The sequence below is a fragment of the Lithobates pipiens genome, unplaced genomic scaffold (genome assembly GCF_037356315.1).
Source record: "Lithobates pipiens isolate NorthernLeopardFrog02 unplaced genomic scaffold, aLitPip1_a1.2 Scaffold_23, whole genome shotgun sequence".
NCBI lineage: Eukaryota > Metazoa > Chordata > Amphibia > Anura > Ranidae > Lithobates > Lithobates pipiens.
The window spans coordinates 48,978,910-48,999,372 of record NW_027507785.1 but is presented as its reverse complement, the minus strand read 5'-3'; the positions used below and the strand labels follow the sequence as shown (position 1 = coordinate 48,999,372).

The 20,463-nt window shown below is 43.8% G+C and overlaps 1 protein-coding gene across 1 annotated transcript in view; it reads left to right on the top strand.

Annotated features, from left to right (window-relative positions):
- Window positions 1–20,463, top strand: part of FANCD2 (FA complementation group D2) — a gene marked incomplete at its 5' end in the record, with an annotated part of 70,108 nt that overhangs the window by 31,053 nt on the left and 18,592 nt on the right. Inside the window, 10 exon segments of the mRNA XM_077451566.1 lie at window positions 1,574–1,634; window positions 1,715–1,834; window positions 3,059–3,132; window positions 5,019–5,153; window positions 5,255–5,355; window positions 5,614–5,729; window positions 5,894–6,002; window positions 12,301–12,402; window positions 16,307–16,407; window positions 17,655–17,795. Coding sequence (XP_077307692.1) covers window positions 1,574–1,634; window positions 1,715–1,834; window positions 3,059–3,132; window positions 5,019–5,153; window positions 5,255–5,355; window positions 5,614–5,729; window positions 5,894–6,002; window positions 12,301–12,402; window positions 16,307–16,407; window positions 17,655–17,795 — 1,060 coding nt within the window.

The window sequence follows — 20,463 nt, the reverse complement described above, 5'->3', positions numbered from 1 at the left end:
GCAATTGGATATTGACACTTTTTGACACTTTGTGGGAACCAGTGACACTAATACAGTGATCAGTGCTAAAAATATGCACTGCCACTGTAGTGAAGGCGGTTAAACGTCTAGGGGCGATCAAAGGGTTAAATGTGGGCTTAGCCAGTGTGTTTGTGCACTTTGTGTGGTGCTTTTACTAAGGGATGTGATGGGTTTTACTCCCTGTTTTGCAGGGAGAGAAAATCCAGCACATCCCCGCTGACAGGACGGAGGTCTGCCTTGTTTACATATGCAGAGCTCTGTGCAGCCTCTGTCCTCGACGATCAGCAGGTGCCGGCGGTCATTCTTTGGCTGGCACCCGCTGATTGGCTTCTGCTTTTGACTAATCACAGCAAAAGCGGTGTGCCGGTGGCATGCACTCCCTAGGCGGAGGTGCAGAATCACGTATGTATGTATGTGTGTGTGTGGGCAGACTATCTCCCCAAAGACCAAAGCGAAGAGTCTCGGGGTTATTTTAGACGCACAAATGTCAATGGATGCGCAAATAGGATCTGTAGTCAGTGGATCTCACCATCTGCTGCGAATGCTTCGCAGACTCATCCCTTTTATCCCAAAGAATGACAAAGCAGTGGTAGTTGGAACAATCATTAATTCACGACTGGACTACGCAAACTCGCTTTACATAGGATTACCACAATATCAACTTGCGCGATTACAACTGATCCAAAACACGGCGGCAAGGCTGATAACAGGAAAAAATCCCTGGGAATCCATCTCTCCTTCGCTGAGGAGCTTACATTGGCTAACCGTAAAAAATCGGATCACGTTCAAGACCCTTTGCCTCACCCACAAATGCGTGCATAGAGAAGCTCCGCAATACCTAATGGAGAAAATAAATCATTACACACCAAACCGCAGTCTTCCATCAGCCAACAAAAACCTCCTCCTCGTGCCCAAAGCCCGGTATAAATCCAAGGGGGATCGGAGATTCGCGGTCCAAGGGCCTCGGCTATGGAATGCTCTACCAATCAACATCCGCCTGGAAGAAAATCACCTGGCTTTTAGGAAAAAACTCAAGACCTTCCTCTTTTAGCTGATGATCAAAGCTCGCCACAGCGCCTAGAGGCGATTCAGTTTGCATTGTGCGCTATACAAGTATTTTGTTCGTTCGTTCGTTCGTTCGTTCTTGGAATCGTAGTAAAGGGCCCCAGGAGATATATATATATATATATATATATATATATATATATATATATATATATATAAAATATGTATGTGATTCTGCACAGAACGACTGCTCTGTAGTAGTAAATCTGCTATGTGGTGGTTGTTTATATACAGTATGAGTATATACAGTAGAACCCATCCAGGTCAGTCACCGGCAATTTCAAAAGGATGAATCTGGAGGATCTAAGTCCCTGTGTAGTTATGTATTGCTGTAGGATCTATGAGGGATGTGGTTTCTAGGTTCCTATGAAGTGTAAATGTATTAGAATATAAAATGTGAAACTTTGTAGGTCAGAACACAAAGCTTGTTTAACAGCTCTAATTATTTCCCATCTCTCCTCATTGTCCATCCCCCTTTTGCCTCTAGGAGAAAGTCGGGAGGTGGCAAATCTGACGCAGCAACCCTGAGTCCGCATGTCTTCCGGCAGGTCAGTCACTTGGATGATTTCACCCTAAATAAATGATCACATGTTGCCAGTGTTGTGACTATGATTCTATGTGGGAACAGGTCACCTCTCTCCTGGAATTGGCACGCACCTGCTGTGACCAGTGCCCGGAATCTGCTGCCTTTTACTACGATGAGCTGGCCAATCTGGTGCAAGAGAGGAACCTGCATCCCCAAATAATGGTACGTTCCAAAACCTTAGCTGGAGATGAACAGAAAGGACATTTATTTCTCTCTCATTGAGGGACACAGGAATTTAGAGAATGTCGGGTTGTACTGCCACCTACAGGAAAATTATAAACCATCCCCCCAAATAACCTGTACTCTACCCAGCATGCCTCAATTTTCTATTAGTGTCCTAGAAGGTTGGAAGCATTTTGGGAAAAAAAAAAAAAGTCCAAGGGCCCCGGCTATGGAATGCTCTACCAATCGACATCCGTCTGGAAGAAAATCACCTGGCTTTTAAGAAAAAACTTAAGACCTTCCTCTTTTAGCTGATGATCGAAGCTCGCCACAGCACCTAGAGGCGATTCAGTTCGCATTGTGCGCTATACAAGTATTTCTTTCATTCATTCATTCAAAATGATAGTAAACGATCACCTTGTAAAACAACCCATTCAGTTTGTGACAGAACTGTCCCAGCACCCAGCTTTGGTGCTTTCGTCAGTATACCGCTTCCTCCTGTCTGGACATAGATACCAGATATTATAGCCGCAGCATACAAGAAGACTAGCCGACAAATAGCTTGTATGAAAACTGGAACTATTTATTGAAACTCAGACACATACTTTATACCCCACAGGAGAACAGTCCCCTCCTGATCATATTACCCTAACAATACAAACTGTTACCAGAAACATAATTAACATGAGCTAATTAAAGCGGTAGTAAACTCGTCAAAATAAAAACGATTTAACCATTATTACAATCTACATATGTATTGGGAATAAAATGGGCACTAAGAGTAAGCCCAAAAATCGTTCTTACTGTAAAAAGACTGTATATTCGAAATGCTGTTGCTCTGTCATAAAATCCTTTCCTTTGAGTACATTGAAGGACACAGCACCCACCCCTCTGGTTTTATTATGTCAAGACCATTTGCTGCCTTGTGACTTACTGAGCTGCCTCTAGGTTTTGACCACCAGCCGAAATTGCCCCTAGTCTGTGCTCTTGTTTTTATGCCCAGTATCCTACTCCTGAAGGTGGCAATATAACCCGACGGCCAGAAATTCAAGATTTACTGGTTCATCTAATTGGCACTTCTTTTCTTCTTCACCTTTTCAACCGAAGTTGAGGTGGGTAAAGGGAAACCCAGGTACAGCAACACTACACCGCCAACCAAACCCTTTTTTGTAGGGAAGGCTAGTTGTTTTTGCAGTAATGTGATGTTTCCTTTATCTCCTGCAGGAATATATCAGAAAGACGGTGGTGGATGATTTCCAGGAGGATTATGTAGTAGATCTAGACCAAAAGATTGACGGGTTTGTAGTGATATGATCTTTCTACCTCCCTCTGTTGTCAATCAAGAGTCCAAATGGACCTGCTGGCGCGATGTCTGAAATGCATGAATCTGTATAATCATAACATAAATTGATACAATAAGTGTAAAATACCTCAGAAGAGAAAACTTGTGGAAACCACATCCCTGCATTCTGTTCTTCATGAAATTAGTAGTGGTGTGTGGGACCGTTGCCCTGGATTTATCCTTGGACTTAGTATAAGTTAGTGGGGCCACTGCCTTTGTTTTCTCCTTGAGCTTAGTAGTGGTGCATAGGGCCACTCCCCTGAATCTCCTTGAGTTTATTAGTGGTGGTGCCGCTGCCTCTGATTTCTCCATAAGCTTAGTAGTGGTGTGTGGGACCGCTGCCTTGGATTTCTCCTTGAGCTTAGTAGTGGTATGTGGGGTCGCTGCCTTGGATTTCTCCTTTAGCTTAGTAGCGGTGTGTGGAGCCGCTGCCTTGGATTTCTCCTTGAGCTATAGTAATGGTGTGTGGGGTCGCTGCCTTGGATTTCTCCTTGAGCTTAGTAGCGGTGTGTGGAGCCGCTGCCTTGGATTTCTCCTTGAGCTTTAGTAATGGTGTGTGGGGTCGCTGCCTTGGATTTCTCTTTAAGCTTAGTAGTGGTGTGTGGGGCCGCTGCCTTGGATTTCTCCTTGAGCTTTAGTAATGGTGTGTGGGGTCGCTGCCTTGGATTTCTCCTTGAGCTTAGTAATGGTGTGTGGGGCCGCTGCCTTGGATTTCTCCTTGAGCTTTAGTAATGGTGTGTGGGGTCGCTGCCTTGGATTTCTCTTTGGGCTTAGTAGTGGTGTGTGGGGCCTCTGCCTTGAATTTCTCCTTGAGCTTAGCTGTGGTGTGTGGGCCCACTGCCTTGGATTTATCCTTGAGCTTAGTAATAGTGTAGGGGGCCTCTACCTTGCATTTCTCATTGAGCTTAGTAATGATGGTGGGGCCGTGCCTTGGATTTCTATTTGAGCTTAGCTGTGGTGTGTGTGGGACCCCTGCCTTGGATTTCTCCTTGAGCTTAGTATTGGTACGTGGGGCCGCTGCCTTAGGTTTTGCCTTGAGCTTAGTAGTAGTGTGTGGGGCCGCTACCATTGATTTCTCTATGAGCAGTGGTGTGGGGGCCACTATCTCAGATTTCTTCTTGAACTCAGTAGTGATGGGGGGGGGAGGGGTCACTGTCTTTAACCTCCTAGAGCTTATTAGTGGTGGTGCTGCTTTTTCTGTTTTCTCCATAACTTTAATAGTAGTGTGATGCCACTGTCTCAGATTTCTTCTTGAGCTTAGTACTGGAGTCGCTGCCCATAATCTCCTTGAGCTGAGTAGTGTTGTGTGGTGCCGTGGCCTTTGATTTCTCCTTGAGCTTAATAGCATTGTGTGTGGTGCTGTCGTCTTTGATTTTCTCCTTGAGCTTAGTAGTGGTGTGTAGGGACCCTGCCTCGGATTTTTCCTTGAGCTTAGTAGTTGTGTGTGGTGCCACGGCCTTTGATTTCACCTTGAGCTTAGAAGTGGTGCGTAGAGCCGCTGCCTCTAATCTCCGTGAACTTAATAGTGGTGGTGCCACTGCCTCAGATTTCTCCATGGCTGAGCAGCGGTGTGTGGGGGCCGCTGACTTTACGTTTTTTTAAATGAAGTGTGGGGCCGCTGCCTCTGCCTTCTATATATGTTTAATAGTAATGCGTGGTGTTACTGCTTCCTCCTTCTCTATGGGCTTATTAGTGATATGTGGTGCCGCTGCCTCTGATTTCACCATGAGCTTAGTAGCGCTGTGTGTATGTGGTTTTGGGGGGGGGGGGAAATCATTTCTTCAGTCATCCAGCGATGAGGATGTTGTGTTCCTATGTGTAACCTTCCCTTCAACTCCTCAGAAATCCTATGTTCCCTGTGAAAGCCATGTACAACCTGGAAGACGATGAGAGCCAGGGCATAGTTGTGATTAATCTCCTCCCACTTCTGTCACATGACTTCGCCAATAAAGGTGCCGCACACACCACAGAGGGTCGGTGAGTTTCGGTTTGCGTGTCTTTTAATAACTTCTATTTTTTTTTTGTATTAATCTCTGTTCAGTGCAGTGTGAAAATTCATTGTATGCATGTCTCCACAGCCTCGTGTCTCCTCTCTGCCTGTCACCATTTTTCCGATTATTGCGGCTTTGCATAGAGGACGAGTTTAAGGGCAACTTGGATGAGATCGATGCTTTGTTAGGTACTCTGTTGTTTTTGTTGTGCTCAGTGTGTGTGTGTGGTTGTATCATGCTACGCACAGTGCAAACTTCATTGTAGGCTGGATGAGGCACATCTGTCATCATTACTGTTTAGAGTGTACTCACCTTTTTTCTTTCAGTATTTCTCTTGTTTATATTTTATCATTGTACTCTGTAGTACATCACAATGTATACACACACATTTATACCATCCAGTATGCGTACACTGGTGTGTAATAACTGTGTGTTTCTGTTTCCAGGATGCCCCGTGTATCTCACGGATCTTGATGTCATAGACAAGATGAATTCCCTATCCAGACAAGAGCGAGAATTCCTGTGCTCGCTGCTTTTCTTCACCATTAATTGGTTCAGAGAGGTGATTGAATGATAAATCTCTGATATTTGTTTTATATATATATATATATATATATATATATATATATATATATATATATATATATATATATATATAGTTATATTATTTTATTTATTTTTTCTTCGTGTACTAGGTGTGACACTGACCTAGTCTCTTTTCTTTAGGTTATCAATGCTTTCTGTATGCAAGCAAATGCTGATATGAAGGGAAAAGTGTTAACACGGCTACAGAACATCACATGGCTGCAGTCTTTGCTGGAGAAGTGCCTCGCAGGTAACACTGGCCTCTTCCTGACAATTTTGTCACCTGTAGGGGACACATTATCTACACCATCCTTTCTCAACCTTTTCAACACAGAGGAGCCCTTGAAATAGTCCTCCGGTCTCGGGGGAACCCCCTGCTAAAAATGAGAACTCTACAACTCATGATACAATAGTGTGATGGTCAGTGGGAAGATTGGTCCTTACACTTGTGGTCATTGGGAAGAATTCCCTCCTTACAGAGAGCTAAAAAGATCAATGGTGTCAGTGGGAACTTATCTGAGAGGCAGACATTGCCCAATGCTGAAGGAACCCCTACAACCTCTGGAGTAACCATGTTTGAGAATAACTAATCTACAGACTGTAACCGATCATGGAAAGAGCAGAGCTGGGGTTTGTGTGAGAAGCAGGGGGTGTGATACAGAATGATGGAATGAAAATGACAAGGCATGGAACAGAATAACTCTGGGGGAACACAATAACTCCGTAGGAGGGATTCCCCCATCAACACTGACTTGAGCGATTTTCTTTCCTGGATGCCCTGTTTGCAGAAATTAATATCTCACCATCTGATGCTTTTCTTCCTCTGAAAAAGAAGCCTAATGCCGCGTACACACGATCGGAATTACGGCCAGAAAAAGACAGATGAGAGCTTTTCATCGGAAAATGCGACCGTGTGTATGCTCCATCGGAATTTAGCCTGGCCGAAATTCCGCCAGCCAAAAATTGATAGCATGTTCTCAATTTTCCAGACGGAAAAACTTTCTATCGGTAATTCCGATCGTGTGTATGCAATTCCGACACGCCAAAAATCACGCATGCTCAGATTCAACTACGAGACAGAAGCTATTGGCTACTGGCTATTGAACTTCCTTTTTCTAGTCCCGTCGTACATGTTGTAGGTCACCGCGTTATAAACGATCGGAATTTGGTGTGACCGTGTGTAGGCAAGACAGCTTGAGCCGAATTCCGTCGGGAAAACCATCAGATCTTTTTCCGACAAGAATTCCGATCGCGTGTACGCGGCATTAAGCTCAGTCTGAGAAGATCCCTCACAGGAGGTCAAGAGGACCTTTTTGTTACTCTATAATGTTAAATTCCAACTCCATACCCAAGTCTGCCTGCAAGTCTTGAAATTAATTCTAAGTCTCCCAAGGCCTCAGATAAGTCTTTTTCAGAATGAAGGTTCAGCTCTACTTTCCAAACTGGGGTGGAAAGTAGGGCTGAACCTTCATGCTAACATGACTAAGATCTGTAAAGCCCCATACACACTATCAGATTGTCTGCTGATTTTTTCCTTCAGATTTACCAAAACCATGTAGTACAAGGGCCTGCCTGATTGCATTCACATTGAAACCCCTAAGGTTTGACCTCATATTATATGGTTTTGGTAAATCTGATGGAAAAAATCAGCAGACAATCTGATAGTGTGTATGGGTCTTTAGTCTTTGTAGACACATGGACAGCCTACAGCTCAGATGCTTGGGTGCTGGAGGTGGTTTCCAGAGGCTACACAGTAGAATCCCAGCCCACTCCCCTGTTCATCACTTCCAACCTGTTTGTGTCACTGCACAAGGTAGCAGATCTCTATGAAGTCCCCACAGGTCTTCTGCAGCAGTGCATCATTCCCTCAGGTCCTGTGGCAGAATGGTTCCAGGAGTTCTACTCCAACTGGTTCACAGTATCCAAGCCAAAAGATGCCAAGCTTGATTCTCAAGACAGTAAATTTAATTTGGGACCAAAAATTCTTTATGGAATCCATCAGGTCTGTCAAAGTCTCCCTTCATCAGGAAGACTTTCTGGGCCCTAAAGACATCAAGGATGCATACCTGAATGTTTTTACAGTGCTCCAGCGATTGCTTTGCTATTGGTCCCCTGAACTTCCAATTAGTGGTACTGCCGTTCGGCCTATTTTCCAACACCTTGGTTATTCACCATGTACTGGCCCCAGTTAGAGCCGTACTGAACTCTAGGGGCATTCCCATTGTGGGATATTTTAAATGACCTCCTACTGAGGGAATAGTCACAGGTTCTCGCAGAGAATGTAGCCCTGACCGCCCAGCCCAAAGATTGATTCGGTTGGATCCTGGATCTTCAGAAGCCGGCACTGGAAAGAACTCATCGCTTGGAATATCTGGGTCTAATCCTAAGCATAGCTCAAGCCAAAGCTTTTCTTCCCCAGCAGAAACTTCAAACTCTCCACTTCCAAAATCGTACTTTCAGGCCAAAAGTTGCCAGACTGTTCGCAACTGCATGAGACTCCTGTGGCTGATGGTATTTTTCTGTGAGGAAGTCCTATTTACCCAAATCCACTCCAGAATCCTACAACACAGCATTCTGTCTTTTGTGGGACAAGTCAGTCCTAATTCTTAGACAGACCCATTCATCTGGCATGAGGACCAGGTCGTCTTTGGCTTGGTGGCTCAGGTACCCTTAATCTGGAGTTTGTGAAGTCTTTTTATTTCAGTCTTCTGGAAGATCCTCCTGATGGATGTTAGCCTGTCAGGGTATGGAGGAATCATGGGCTACTTGTTGGTGCAGGGGACTTGGATGTTGGAGAAATCTTGTCTCTTGATAAACTTTCAGGAACTTCGGGTGATTTGGTTATCTCATTCCCAAATTTTTTAGTGGCTCAAACAGACCCTTATTCCAACTTGCGGTCATAAAGTTCCGGTTCCACCCTTTTCGGTTGAGGTATGCACTCTCCTAAAACGGTAAGCCCTTGTACACACGGTCAGACATTCCGACAACAAAAATCCGTTGGATTTTGTCAGACGGATTTTGTCCGAAACTGGTGTTGCATACACACGGTCGGACAAAGTTGTCGGAAAATCCAATTGTTCGGAACGTGATGACGTTATTTAGTTACGACGTGACTACATTCAGGCTAGTAGAAAATAGCTTTGGTCTAGGAATTTGATCTGAGCATGCATGGCACTTTGTCCGATCGGAATTCTGTACAGACGATCGGACAAAGTCCGATCGGATCATGTTGTCGGAAATTTTTTATATCCAGCTCTCAAACTTTGTTGGTCGGACATTCCCACGGAAAAAGTCAGATGAAGCCCACACACGGTCGGATTGTCCGACAACACGGTCCGATCTGATATTTTCCGTCGGAATGTCCGACCGCGTGTACAAGGGCTAAGTGTTTCTTGGTCTCTTCGGCTTCAGGCGAGTTTTTTAGATTTGCAAAGGCTGCCACCTTGTCTTTTTACACATTCTCCATGTATTGCCAGGTGGATGTTCAGCCAGCAGTCTACAGTTCTGTTGTTTTGGGTGAGCCTGTTGGCATTTTGTTTCCTATTGCTTTGGACACCCTGACAGCAAGGCTTCCTGTGTTCCTCAATAAACAAGAAAGAAAATAGGATTTTTCTCCCAGGCATTGAGTGGCACAACTGGATGACAAGCAACCTATTATATACTGTCACCTACAGGAGAACTAAACCCACAACACAATTCTAAAGCCTCAAGGTCCTCCCCCAAAAAAAGATATGAATTAAATTCAAAATAGTAGGGGAGTCACTGGTGATATGTCAATATGCTGCACAAAAGATTTAAACCTGCTTTAGTGTCCTAAAACTACTCAAAATGTACCACCTGAACAAAGGACTAACAAACTTTTACTGAACATCGTTATAGTTACAAAAAATTAATTTCACAATGTATTAGATACATGATATGACAAATTCAATTTGATTTTGTGATAGATGTATCATTACATTTTGCAAATAATTTTTAGTAACTGTAATGCCGTTCCTTAGCAGTTTGCCTGTCCTTTGTTCAGGTGGTGCACATTGAGTGGTTGTTGGAGTGAAGCTCACTGACACTAGGCACATAGAAACTGAAGGCAAGCCCCCCTAGAGGCTTTTACTACTTCCCATCTCACAGCTTGCTAGTTAAAGTGGTTGTAAACCCTCTGGGGCCAATTTTACCTACAGGTAAGCCTAGATTAAGGCTTACCTGTAGGTGCAACAAATATCTCCTAAACCTACACGGTTTAGGAGATATTTGCAAAAGACTGGCACCGATTGTCTGCGGCGCGCAGGTGCACTGAGCATGTCGCTGCTGACGGCGATCATGCTGATGGTAGCGGCTGCTGATAGTGGCGCTGTGACTGGCCGGAGCCGCGATACCCGGAAGTCACTCCGGGATAGATGGAGGAGAAGAACGAGGGTCACTTCGGGGGCTTCCAGCTCAGGTAAGGTATTCATAATGAACTAGTATGTTGTGCATACTAGCTCATTATGCCTTTTTCTTGCAGGGTTTGCTTTTATTCTCTCTTTTTTTTTTTTTACCACTTGCCGACCGCCGCACGACGATGTACGTCCTATTTTTGAAGAGGGATATCTCGGTAACGGCAGCAGCTGCTGCCACAACCGAGATATCAATCTCTTCAGGCGGCGGTCGGCTGTACGATAACGGTGGTCTCCGATATGAGATCTGAGGACTTTTTGACCCCCCAGATCTCATATTTAAGAGGACCTGTCATGCTTTTTTCTATTACAAGGGATGTTTACATTCCTTGTAATAGGAATAAAAGTGATCCATTTTATTTATTTTTTTAAAACAGTGTAAAAATAAATAAGAAAAAAAATTTTTTTTTTTAAAAACACCCCGTCACGACGAGCTTGCGCACAGAAGCGAGCGCATGCGTGAGTAGCGCCCGCATATGAAAACGGTGGTCAAACCACACATGTGAGGTATCGCCGCGATCGGTAGAGCGAGAGCAATAATTCTAGCCCTAGACCTCCTCTGTAACGCAAAAAATGCAACCTGTAGAATTTTTTAAATGTCGCTTATGGAGATTTTTGAGGCTAAAAGTTTGACGCCATTCCACGAGCGGGCGCAATTTTGAAGCGTGACATGTTGGGTATCAATTTACTCGGCATACCATTATCTTTCACAGTATAAAAATAAATTGGGCTAATTTTACTGTTGTCTTATTTTTTTATTCAAAAAAGTGAATTTTTTCCCAAAAAAAGTGCGCTTGTAAGACCGCTGCGCAAATACGGTGTGAAAAAAAGTATTTCAATGACCGCCATTTTATTCTCTAGGGTGTTAGAAAAAAAACAATATAAAATGTTTGGGGGTTCTAAGTAATTTTCTAGCAAAAAAAACTGTTTTAAACATGGAAACACCAAGTCTGAAAAAGAGGCCTGGTCCTTAAGTGGTTAAAGAGGGTTTACTTCCTCTTTGACCACCGAGCACTTAAACCCCCTTCCTAACCAGACCAATTTTCAGCTTTCGGTGCTGTCACACTTTGAATGACAATTAGTCATGCAACACTATACCCAAATGAAATTTTTGTCCTTTTATTTTCACACAAATGAAGCTTTCTTTTGATGGTATTTAATCACCGCTGGGTTTTTTATTTTTTGCGCTATTAATCAAAAAAGACTGAAAATTTGGTAAAAAAAATAATTCTGTTTCTTTTAAAATGTATTGCAGAGTATTGGCAGAGTATTCCACAGTGTTGCAGAATGTGGGCAGAGTGTGGCAGAGTATGGGCAGAGTACTGCAGATTATTGTCACTGAGCAGTGCTGTGGGCACTATACATCCAGCCCACAGCGCTGCTGCCATCTCTCCCCCTCTCCCCTCACACTGTACTGATCGGTACAGAGAGGGGATGGAGGAACCGGCGTCATGACGTGACACGGGTTTGTTTACAAGCGATTGCTCTGTCATTTGACAGAGCGATCACGTGGTAAACAGCCACTATAAGCGACCGTTTACCGCAATCATTGAGGACCCGGAGGTCACGGATGTTCCTGGGTGCGCGCCCCAGGGGGCGCACGGGAGCAAGATTCTAGGAGGACATCCATGGACATCCACCCAGAAAAACACGACCGCGCTGTAGCCATCTTTCGGCTATGGCCCGGTCGGCATGTGGCTAAAGGGTTAGTTCACACAAAATTGCCTATGTAGGTAAGAGGCACCTGCAGATATAAACAAACTGCAACTCTGTAGGCCATCTCCTGGGTCCTTCCGTGGACCCCCCCAAAAAAGGATTTTCCAGTGAATACAAAAATCCTGTTTTGGAATTTAAGCAACTTTTTGTTTTGTTATTGTAATGTACTGAACACATATCGGTTTGTCTAGAATTCAGGGGTCTCCAAACTACGGTCCTCCAGTTGTTCAGGATCTACAATTCCCATCATGCCTAATTATGTCTGTGAATGTCAGCGTTTTACAATGCATCATGGGAAGTGTAGTTCCGCAACAGCTGGAGGGCCATAGTTTGGAGATTCCTGTTCTACTAGATGAATGTCCTACAATTGATTGCATTGATTCACATTTATTTTTCCAGGGTCTTCCGGATATATTCCCCCACCTGCAAACTTTGACTGTGAACAACAAGAAGTCCCACCAAGCACAGTAGCAGCTGCCCCTGCAAAGAAGGCAAAGAAAGGTACTGTTTACAGTGTACATGGTGGGGTAGGCGCTGTCTTGTACATGATTATTAAAGTGAATCCTGATCCATTTTACAAAACGTTGGAACCCTTAAAAAAAAAAAACCCTGTTCCTTTAAGGACATCATTACAGGGCACTTTCACCCCCTTCCTGCCCAGGCAAATTTTCAGCTTTCAGGGCCCTCACACTTTGAATGACAATTGCGCGGTCATGCAACACTGTAACCATACACATTTTTTATTATTTTCTTCACACAAATAGAGCTTTCTTTTGGTGGTATTTTAAAGTGGTTGTAAACCTCCTTGGGGAACTTGTACCTATAGGTAAGCCTAGAATAAGTCTTAGGTACTGTAAATATCTCCTAACGTGCGCTGTTTAGGAGATATTTACTGTGTTGTGCGCTGATGATGTCTTTGGCACATTCGCTGTGAAGAAATGGCCCTCCGTGCCATTTCTTACCGAGCAAGTGCCGTGGCTGGCAGCTCCGGCCGGTCACAGAGCCAGAGTCAGCGGCCCCCCGGAAGGAAGAGGGACGAAGATGGATGCAGTGGGCGATCATGTAGACCTCCTGGCTGACGTAATAGGGGAATCTCATCCCTTCCCACTCAGATTGGGGAAGGAGAGCGGTGGGCGGTCACGTCACCCCCTGGCTGACGTCATAGGGGAATCTCATCCCTTCCCACTCTAGTCCTCAGATTGGGGGAAGGAGAGTGGTGGGCGGTCACATGACCTCCCTTCATTATGACATCTTGTTATTACAGAGGGGCTGCCAGTAATTGTAATCAGTAACTTAACCACTTTAAAGCAGAACTAAATGTATTTCTCTAGAACTTGAAAGCAGGCAGGCTATTTATGGCATTAGAGACAGGCAATGCCTCTTCTGCGATTAAAAAAAACACACCTACCTTCCTGCTTGCTGTCTTCTGTGGCATGTAAACTAAGCCAAGCCTGCACTCCTCAGCTTGCGTTGCTTGCAGGGTCCCTGTGTGCAGGGATGGCTGACTCCTGCGTATTTGCAGGGATGATGCCATCCTGCGCCAGCCAGTGAAGATGCCCAAAGACCGGCCCTCGGGAGGGATGATGCCAGTGAAGGCGAGGGACACCTCGGTTGACATTTGAGAGGAACAGAGTATAGTGACTTTAGATCAGTGTTTCTCAAACTTTTTTTTTGTCTTGCGGCGCACCAAAAATATCTAAACGTTTTCGCGGCACACCTAAAAAGATTTAACAATTTAGCAGTAAATATAATATATACAAACACAGCAGTCTTGTGTGATCCCCAATATTATATATCACCGCCGGGCCTGTTATAGAATATTGGGGATCACACAAGACTGCTGTGTTTGTATATATTATATTTTCCTGCTGTTATAATATTGAGGAATGGAGATCACACAAGACTGAAGCTTTATAATTACTGCTGATCGAGTCTTACCTTCTCAGCGCCACACCGTGTGGAACAACCAGGGACTGCTCTGTTGTGGGTGGGATCGGAGGAGGAAATGACATCACGTTGAAGCGGTGCCGCGCTCAGCACCTCGTTGGCTGGAAGCGCCTGGCACGGCACCTGTCCTGCCACACTGCTGGCAGCCAAGGCCGCAGCCTAATCATATTTGCGATCCAGGTTGGCGGGGTCTGGTGGCAGCGAACATCAACCAATCCAATTCAGGCACAGGACAGGAAGCACAGATGACCGTATCCTGTGCGAGGCCTGCACACTTGCTCAGTGAGTGAGTGACAGACAAGTCAGCACTATGCTGCCAGAGCCACGGAGTCAGAGAATTTCGAAAACTCATAAATTCGAAAATCTGAAAATTCGTAAATTCGAAAATCTGAAAATTCATAAATTAGAAAATCAGAAAATTTGTAAATTAGAAAAACTGAAAATTTGTAAATTCAAAAATCAGAAAATTCGTAAGTGCAAAAATTAGTAAATTAGAAAATCAGAAAATTCGTAAATGTGAAAATGCGTAAATTAGAAAATCTGAAAATTTGGAAATGCGAAAATTCATAAATGCAAAAATTAGAAAATCTGAAAATTCGAAAATTAAAAAATTAGAAAATCTGAAAATTCGGAAATTTGAAAATTCAGAAATTCGAAAATCTGAAAATAAAGAACTGATAATAACCAACTATTAAATTATAGGTATTGGAATTTCCTTTCAAATTTGGCTGTTGGTGAACCTAACAAATACGAATTTATCCAACGTTACGAATTATCCGAAATAACCAATGCCGCATCTAAACAAATGGAACGGAATGAATTAAAAAACGTTTTTATTATTATCATTTATAATTATTATTGTTATTTAGTATTATTTGTTACGTTCCATTCGTTTAGATACTGATAATTCATAACTTCTGATAAATTTATATTTGTTATGTTCTCACAGCCAAATTTGAAAGGAAATTCCAATACCTAGAATTTAATAGTTTTGTTAATATTAGTTCATTATTTTTTTCGTTCTTTTGAATTTTTGTTCTTATTATCGGATTTTCGAATATACGAATTTTCAAATTTTACAAATTTTCGAATATTCGGGTTATTGGGTTTTCCTTCCATTCGGATATTTCCGAATGAACGAATTTGTCGAAATCCGTTAACAAACTAATTCTGAACTAAATGAATTGCACGTGTCTAAACTAGTGATGAGGTTATGAGTTTGCGTTCTCTTGCTCGAAGTTCATGGAAGTGGTGCAGAGGAGGCTGGAAAAGATAAAAGTTTAACTTCTTCAGGACTTTGTTATAAGTAATCCTTTATTTTAACCACTTTCAGACCGGACCAATTTGCTGGTCAAAGACCAGACCACTTTTTGCGATTCGGCACTGCGTCGCTTTAACTGACAATTGCGCGGTCGTGCGACGTGGCTCCCAAACAAAATTGACGTCCTTTTTTTCCCACAAATAGAGCTTTCTTTTGGTGGTATTTGATCACCCCTGCGGTTTTTATTTTTTGCGCTATAAACAAAAATAGAGCGACAATTTTGAAAAAAACGCATTATTTTTTACTTTTTGTTATAATAAATATCCCCCAAAAATATATAAAAAAACATTTTTTTCCCTCAATTTAGGCCGATACGTATTCTTCTACATATTTTTGGTAAAAAAAATCGCAATAAGCGATTATTGATTGGTTTGCGCAAAAGTTATAGCGTTTACAAAATAGGGGAAAGTTTTATAGCATTTTTATTAATAATTTTTTATTATTTTTTTTTTTTTACTAGTAATGGCGGCGATCTGCGATTTTTATTGTGACTGCGACATTGTCAGGGACCCATCGGACATTTTTGACACATTTTTGGGACCATTGTCATTTATACAGTAATCACTGCTATATAAATGCAGTGATTCCTATGTAAATGACACTGGCAGTGAAAGGGTTAACCAGTGGGTGGCAGTGTAGGGGTTAAGTGTTCCTAGGGGTGTGTTACTAACTGTGGGGGGGTTGGGCTTTCATTTAGTGCACACTGATCTCTGCTCCAATCACATGGAGCAGAGATCAGCGTCACTAGTTGCTAGGCAGAATGAGAAAATGTTGTTTATACAGCATTTCCTCCATTCCGCCGCTCCGTGAGACGATCGCGGGGATGCCCGCGGCGATCGAGTCCGCGGGTCCCGCGACCGGACTCACGGGGGTCCCGACCAGCGCGGAAGCGCGCCGGCGGCGGCGCGCTCCCGATGGCACGGCGGCAACGAATATTGGACGTACATGTACGCCAATATGCCTGCCCGTGCCATGCTGTCGACGTACATCGTCGTGCGCTGGTCGGGAAGTGGTTAATGTGCTAATTTTGGTTCCGTACTGATGTGGTTATGACCAAAAAGAAGAGGCTTTAGTACCACACTAAAGGTTTTTTTTTTTCTTCAGTGAACAGTTCCACTTCTGTTTTGTATCCCATAGGTAAAAAGCGCAAAACGACAGATACAAAGAACTCCTCTGAGGAAAGTTCCCAGATAGAAGATCAGCCGGACACAGAGACGGAGAAGACCCAGCTAGACAAGGTGGAAATTCAATGCTTGGTATTGGGGTCCTCCTGGACGAGTCACTTCCCACATACCTCATCTTCTTCCTTTAGGTCTACCACTTTCCAGTCTCAGCTCCAGGGCTTCTTTAATGCAAATGTATATGTATAGATTATATTTTCCTGCTGTTATAATATTTCGTAAATGAGAAAATTCATAAATTAGAAAATCTGAAAATTTGTAAATTAGAAAATCTGAAAATTCGTAAATCTGAAAATTCTTCTTATCAGGGCGTTCACCATCCCTCAGGTCTATAACTATTTACCCTTCAGAAGATTTAGCCACAAAGGGCTGCCCTAGGCCTGGGCCTTGTTGGCCTAGGCCAGGATACAGCGTTGCCCACCTGGCTTGTTGTGTATTGCCAAGCTTCATATAAACAAAAAGCAAGAAAGAGAAAGAAAGCCAAAAATAAAAAAACGCCACATTCCAATTGAGCAATTTAAATCAAGAAACAGGACTTTGAGGTCACAAAACCTCGGGACTTTTTAGGTGTTTGATTAGGTAATTAGAACACATTTGCGACAAAAGCATCACCTTAAATTACATATTACAAATTTTACAAAAAGACAATACAAAAAAACGTATTCTTGTTACACTTCCAAAAACTTTACACATAAATTATCAATACTACTCTTTTCTCAACATGTTTCGCTCCAAAAGAGCTTCCACAGGAGACAATGCGTAGTGGCTATTGAAGATACAGGCAACAAGAAGTATATTAAGTATTTGTACAAATAAATTTAAGAAAAACTTAATTATGCTTTGCAGGTACAATTCATATATAAATATAATACTAATAATAAATGATAAAATATTGCCAAGCTTCAGTTTCAATACACTTCTGTTTCCTGCACCCGGACTCTGACTGTTTTCTGCCACCGCCCCCAAGCTGCACCCACCTACAAGCTCACCGATCCGTTCACTGTCCAGTCACTTTCGAAGGGAGGGACAAGATCTGTAAGGCCTTATTCCCGCTGGCTTCACCTTGTATAAGAGCCATGTGCATCAGGAGCTATGTTTAAGTTCTTTTCCATCCAGCTTGAGTTTGGAAATCTTAAACACAGATCCTAATGGGAGTGCTGACCGTCCCATTATGTTTGTATGTTGTAGCTTTATTTGTACAGTTGTGTATGTCCTGACTTTGTGTAATTCTGCAGAAAATTAATGTTAATGTGGCATTAATCCAGTACCGGCTCCACTCATAATAAATGTGTGTTTTCTACAAGGAGCCTGAAGAGATTGGTAAACCTTCCGTCAACCTGAGCAGCTTCCGTCCATTCTTCCGGGAGCTGGATCTCGAGGTCTTTACTGTTCTCCATAGCGGCTTGCTCACCCGATCTCTCCTAGACTCCGAAATGTGCACCAAGGTAATCAGACACTGCTGCTGAGCAATATAGGATAAAACGTACAGCTTCACTCAATGGCCTGCTTCTTCTGCTACTAATACCGAGTGGGTAAAGTGCAGGGTCACGTTAAAGGATAAGTTCACCTTTGGAACATGTTACATGTTTCACTCATATTTAGGGTGGAACGTGTAACATTCTCAGGCTCCTGCCTCCTCTCCTCCTGCTCCCTTACTCCCTGTGACAGCAGGTGAGGGATCTTTTCCCTGCACCTGCTGTCACAATTTAAAACACAGTGCGGCCGTTCAGTGCTCCGTCCACACAGATGCATCATTAATTTACAATGTTCTGTGAATGAATGAACTACATCTACCGTTGGCCTCCGTGGCTGATGGCTTATAGTTCTCAATGAACTGTGGGGGGCGCTGGTGAGCACTCTCGTAGTCCATTGATTCTTCATGCCTGCCTGTATGGGAGTTACAGGAAGACAGTGTACTAATGTGCTGATCACGGGTGCAATGCCTTACATGCTGCAGAATAAAAAATAATAAATGCACATTTTTTTACCTGCAAAAAAATGTGCATTTTAATTCTTTTTTTTTAATCAAATGTGAACTTAGCCTTTAAGAGTAACAAAGTGTGCATGTGTTATTCAGTTTGAATGGTACCGCAGAGTATTAAGGTAACACACATGTTGCAGTATGCTGCAATGCATGGTAATGCAGTAATAGGTGAGGGTGGTAGGATCAGGGCTCAGCATGAAGTTGAGGGTGGTAGGATCTGGGCTCAGTATGAAGGTTAGGGTGGTAGGATCAGGAGTCAGTAGAAAGGTGGGGGGTGGTAAGATCAGGGCTCAGTTAAAAGGTGAGGGTGGTAGGATCAGGGGTCAGTAGTAAAGTGGGGGTGGTAGGATTAGAGATCAGTAGGAAGGTGAGGGTGGTAGGATCAGGGGTCAGTAGTAAAGTGGGGGTGGTAGGATTAGAGATCAGTAGGAAGGTGAGGGTGGTAGGATCAGGGGTCAGTAGTAAAGTGGGGGTGGTAGGATTAGAGATCAGTAGGAAGGTGAGGGTGGTAGGATCAGGGGTCAGTAGTAAAGTGGGGGTGGTAGGATTAGAGATCAGTAGGAAGGTGAGGGTGGTAGGATCAGGGGTCAGTAGTAAAGTGGGGGTGGTAGGATTAGAGATCAGTAGGAAGGTGAGGGTGGTAGGATCAGGGGTCAGTAGTAAAGTGGGGGTGGTAGGATTAGAGATCAGTAGGAAGGTGAGGGTGGTAGGATCAGGGGTCAGTAGTAAAGTGGGGGTGGTAGGATTAGAGATCAGTAGGAAGGTGAGGGTGGTAGGATCAGGGCTCAGTACAAAGGTGAGGGTGGTAGGAGTAGGATTCTGTACGGAGGTGAGGGTGGTAGAATCGGGGGTCAGTAGGAAGGAGAGGGTGGTAGGATCAGGGCTTAGTATAAAGGTGAGGGAAGAAGGAGCAGAGCTCAGTATGAAGGTGACAGAGGAAGGATCAGGGCTCATTACAAAGATGAAGGTGGAAAAATCCGGGCTCAGTAGGAAGGTGAAGATAGGTGCAGAGCTCAGTATGAAGATGATGGTGGAAGGATCAGGGCTCAGTACAAAGGTGAGGGTAGGAGGATCAGAAATCGGTATGAAGGTGATAGTGGAAGTATCAGGGCTCAGTAGAAAGTGGAAGGTGCATAAAATCGGGGCTTCGTTAGAAGGTGATGATGGAAGGATCAGGGCTCAATATGAAGGTGAGAGTGGTAGGATCAGAATTCCATATAAATGTGAGAGTAGAAGGATCAGAGATCAGTATGAAAGTGAGGGTAGAAGTAGCAGAACTCAGTATGAAGATGATGGTGGAAGGATCAGGGCTCAGTATGGGGGTGAGGGTAGGAAGATCAGAAATCAGTTTAGAGGTGACGGTGGAAGGGTCAAAGCTTGATAAGGTGAGTTTGCGTGGGATCAGGGCTCCATTAGAAGTAGATGGTAGAATCAGGGCTTGGGAAGAAAGTGAGTGTGGTAGGATCAGGGCTCGGGAAGAAGGTGAGGGTGGTAGGATGAAGGCTTGGTATGAAGGTGAAGGTAGCAGGATCAGGGTTCGGTATGAAGCTGATGGTAGAAGGATCAGGGTTCATTATGAAGATGACAGTAGAAGGATCAGGATTCGGTATGAAGCTGATGGTAGAAGGATCAGGGTTCGGTATGAAGGTGACGGTAGAAGGATCAGGGTTCGGTATGAAGCTGATGGTAGAAGGATCAGGGTTCGGTATGAAGGTGACGGTAGAAGGGTCGGGGGTTCGGTATGAAGGTGACGGTAGAAGGATCAGGGTTCGGTATGAAGGTGACGGTAGAAGGGTCGGGGATTCGGTATGAAGGTGATGGTAGAAGGATCAGGGTTCGGTATGAAGATGACGGTAGAAGGATCAGGGTTCGGTATGAAGCTGATGGTAGAAGGATCAGGGTTCGGTATGAAGATGACGGTAGAAGGATCAGGGTTCGGTATGAAGATGACGGTAGAAGGATCAGGGTTCGGTATGAAGCTGATGGTAGAAGGATCAGGGTTCGGTATGAAGATGACGGTAGAAGGATCAGGGTTCGGTATGAAGCTGATGGTAGAAGGATCAGGGTTCGGTATGAAGATGACGGTAGAAGGATCAGGGTTCGGTATGAAGATGACGGTAGAAGGATCA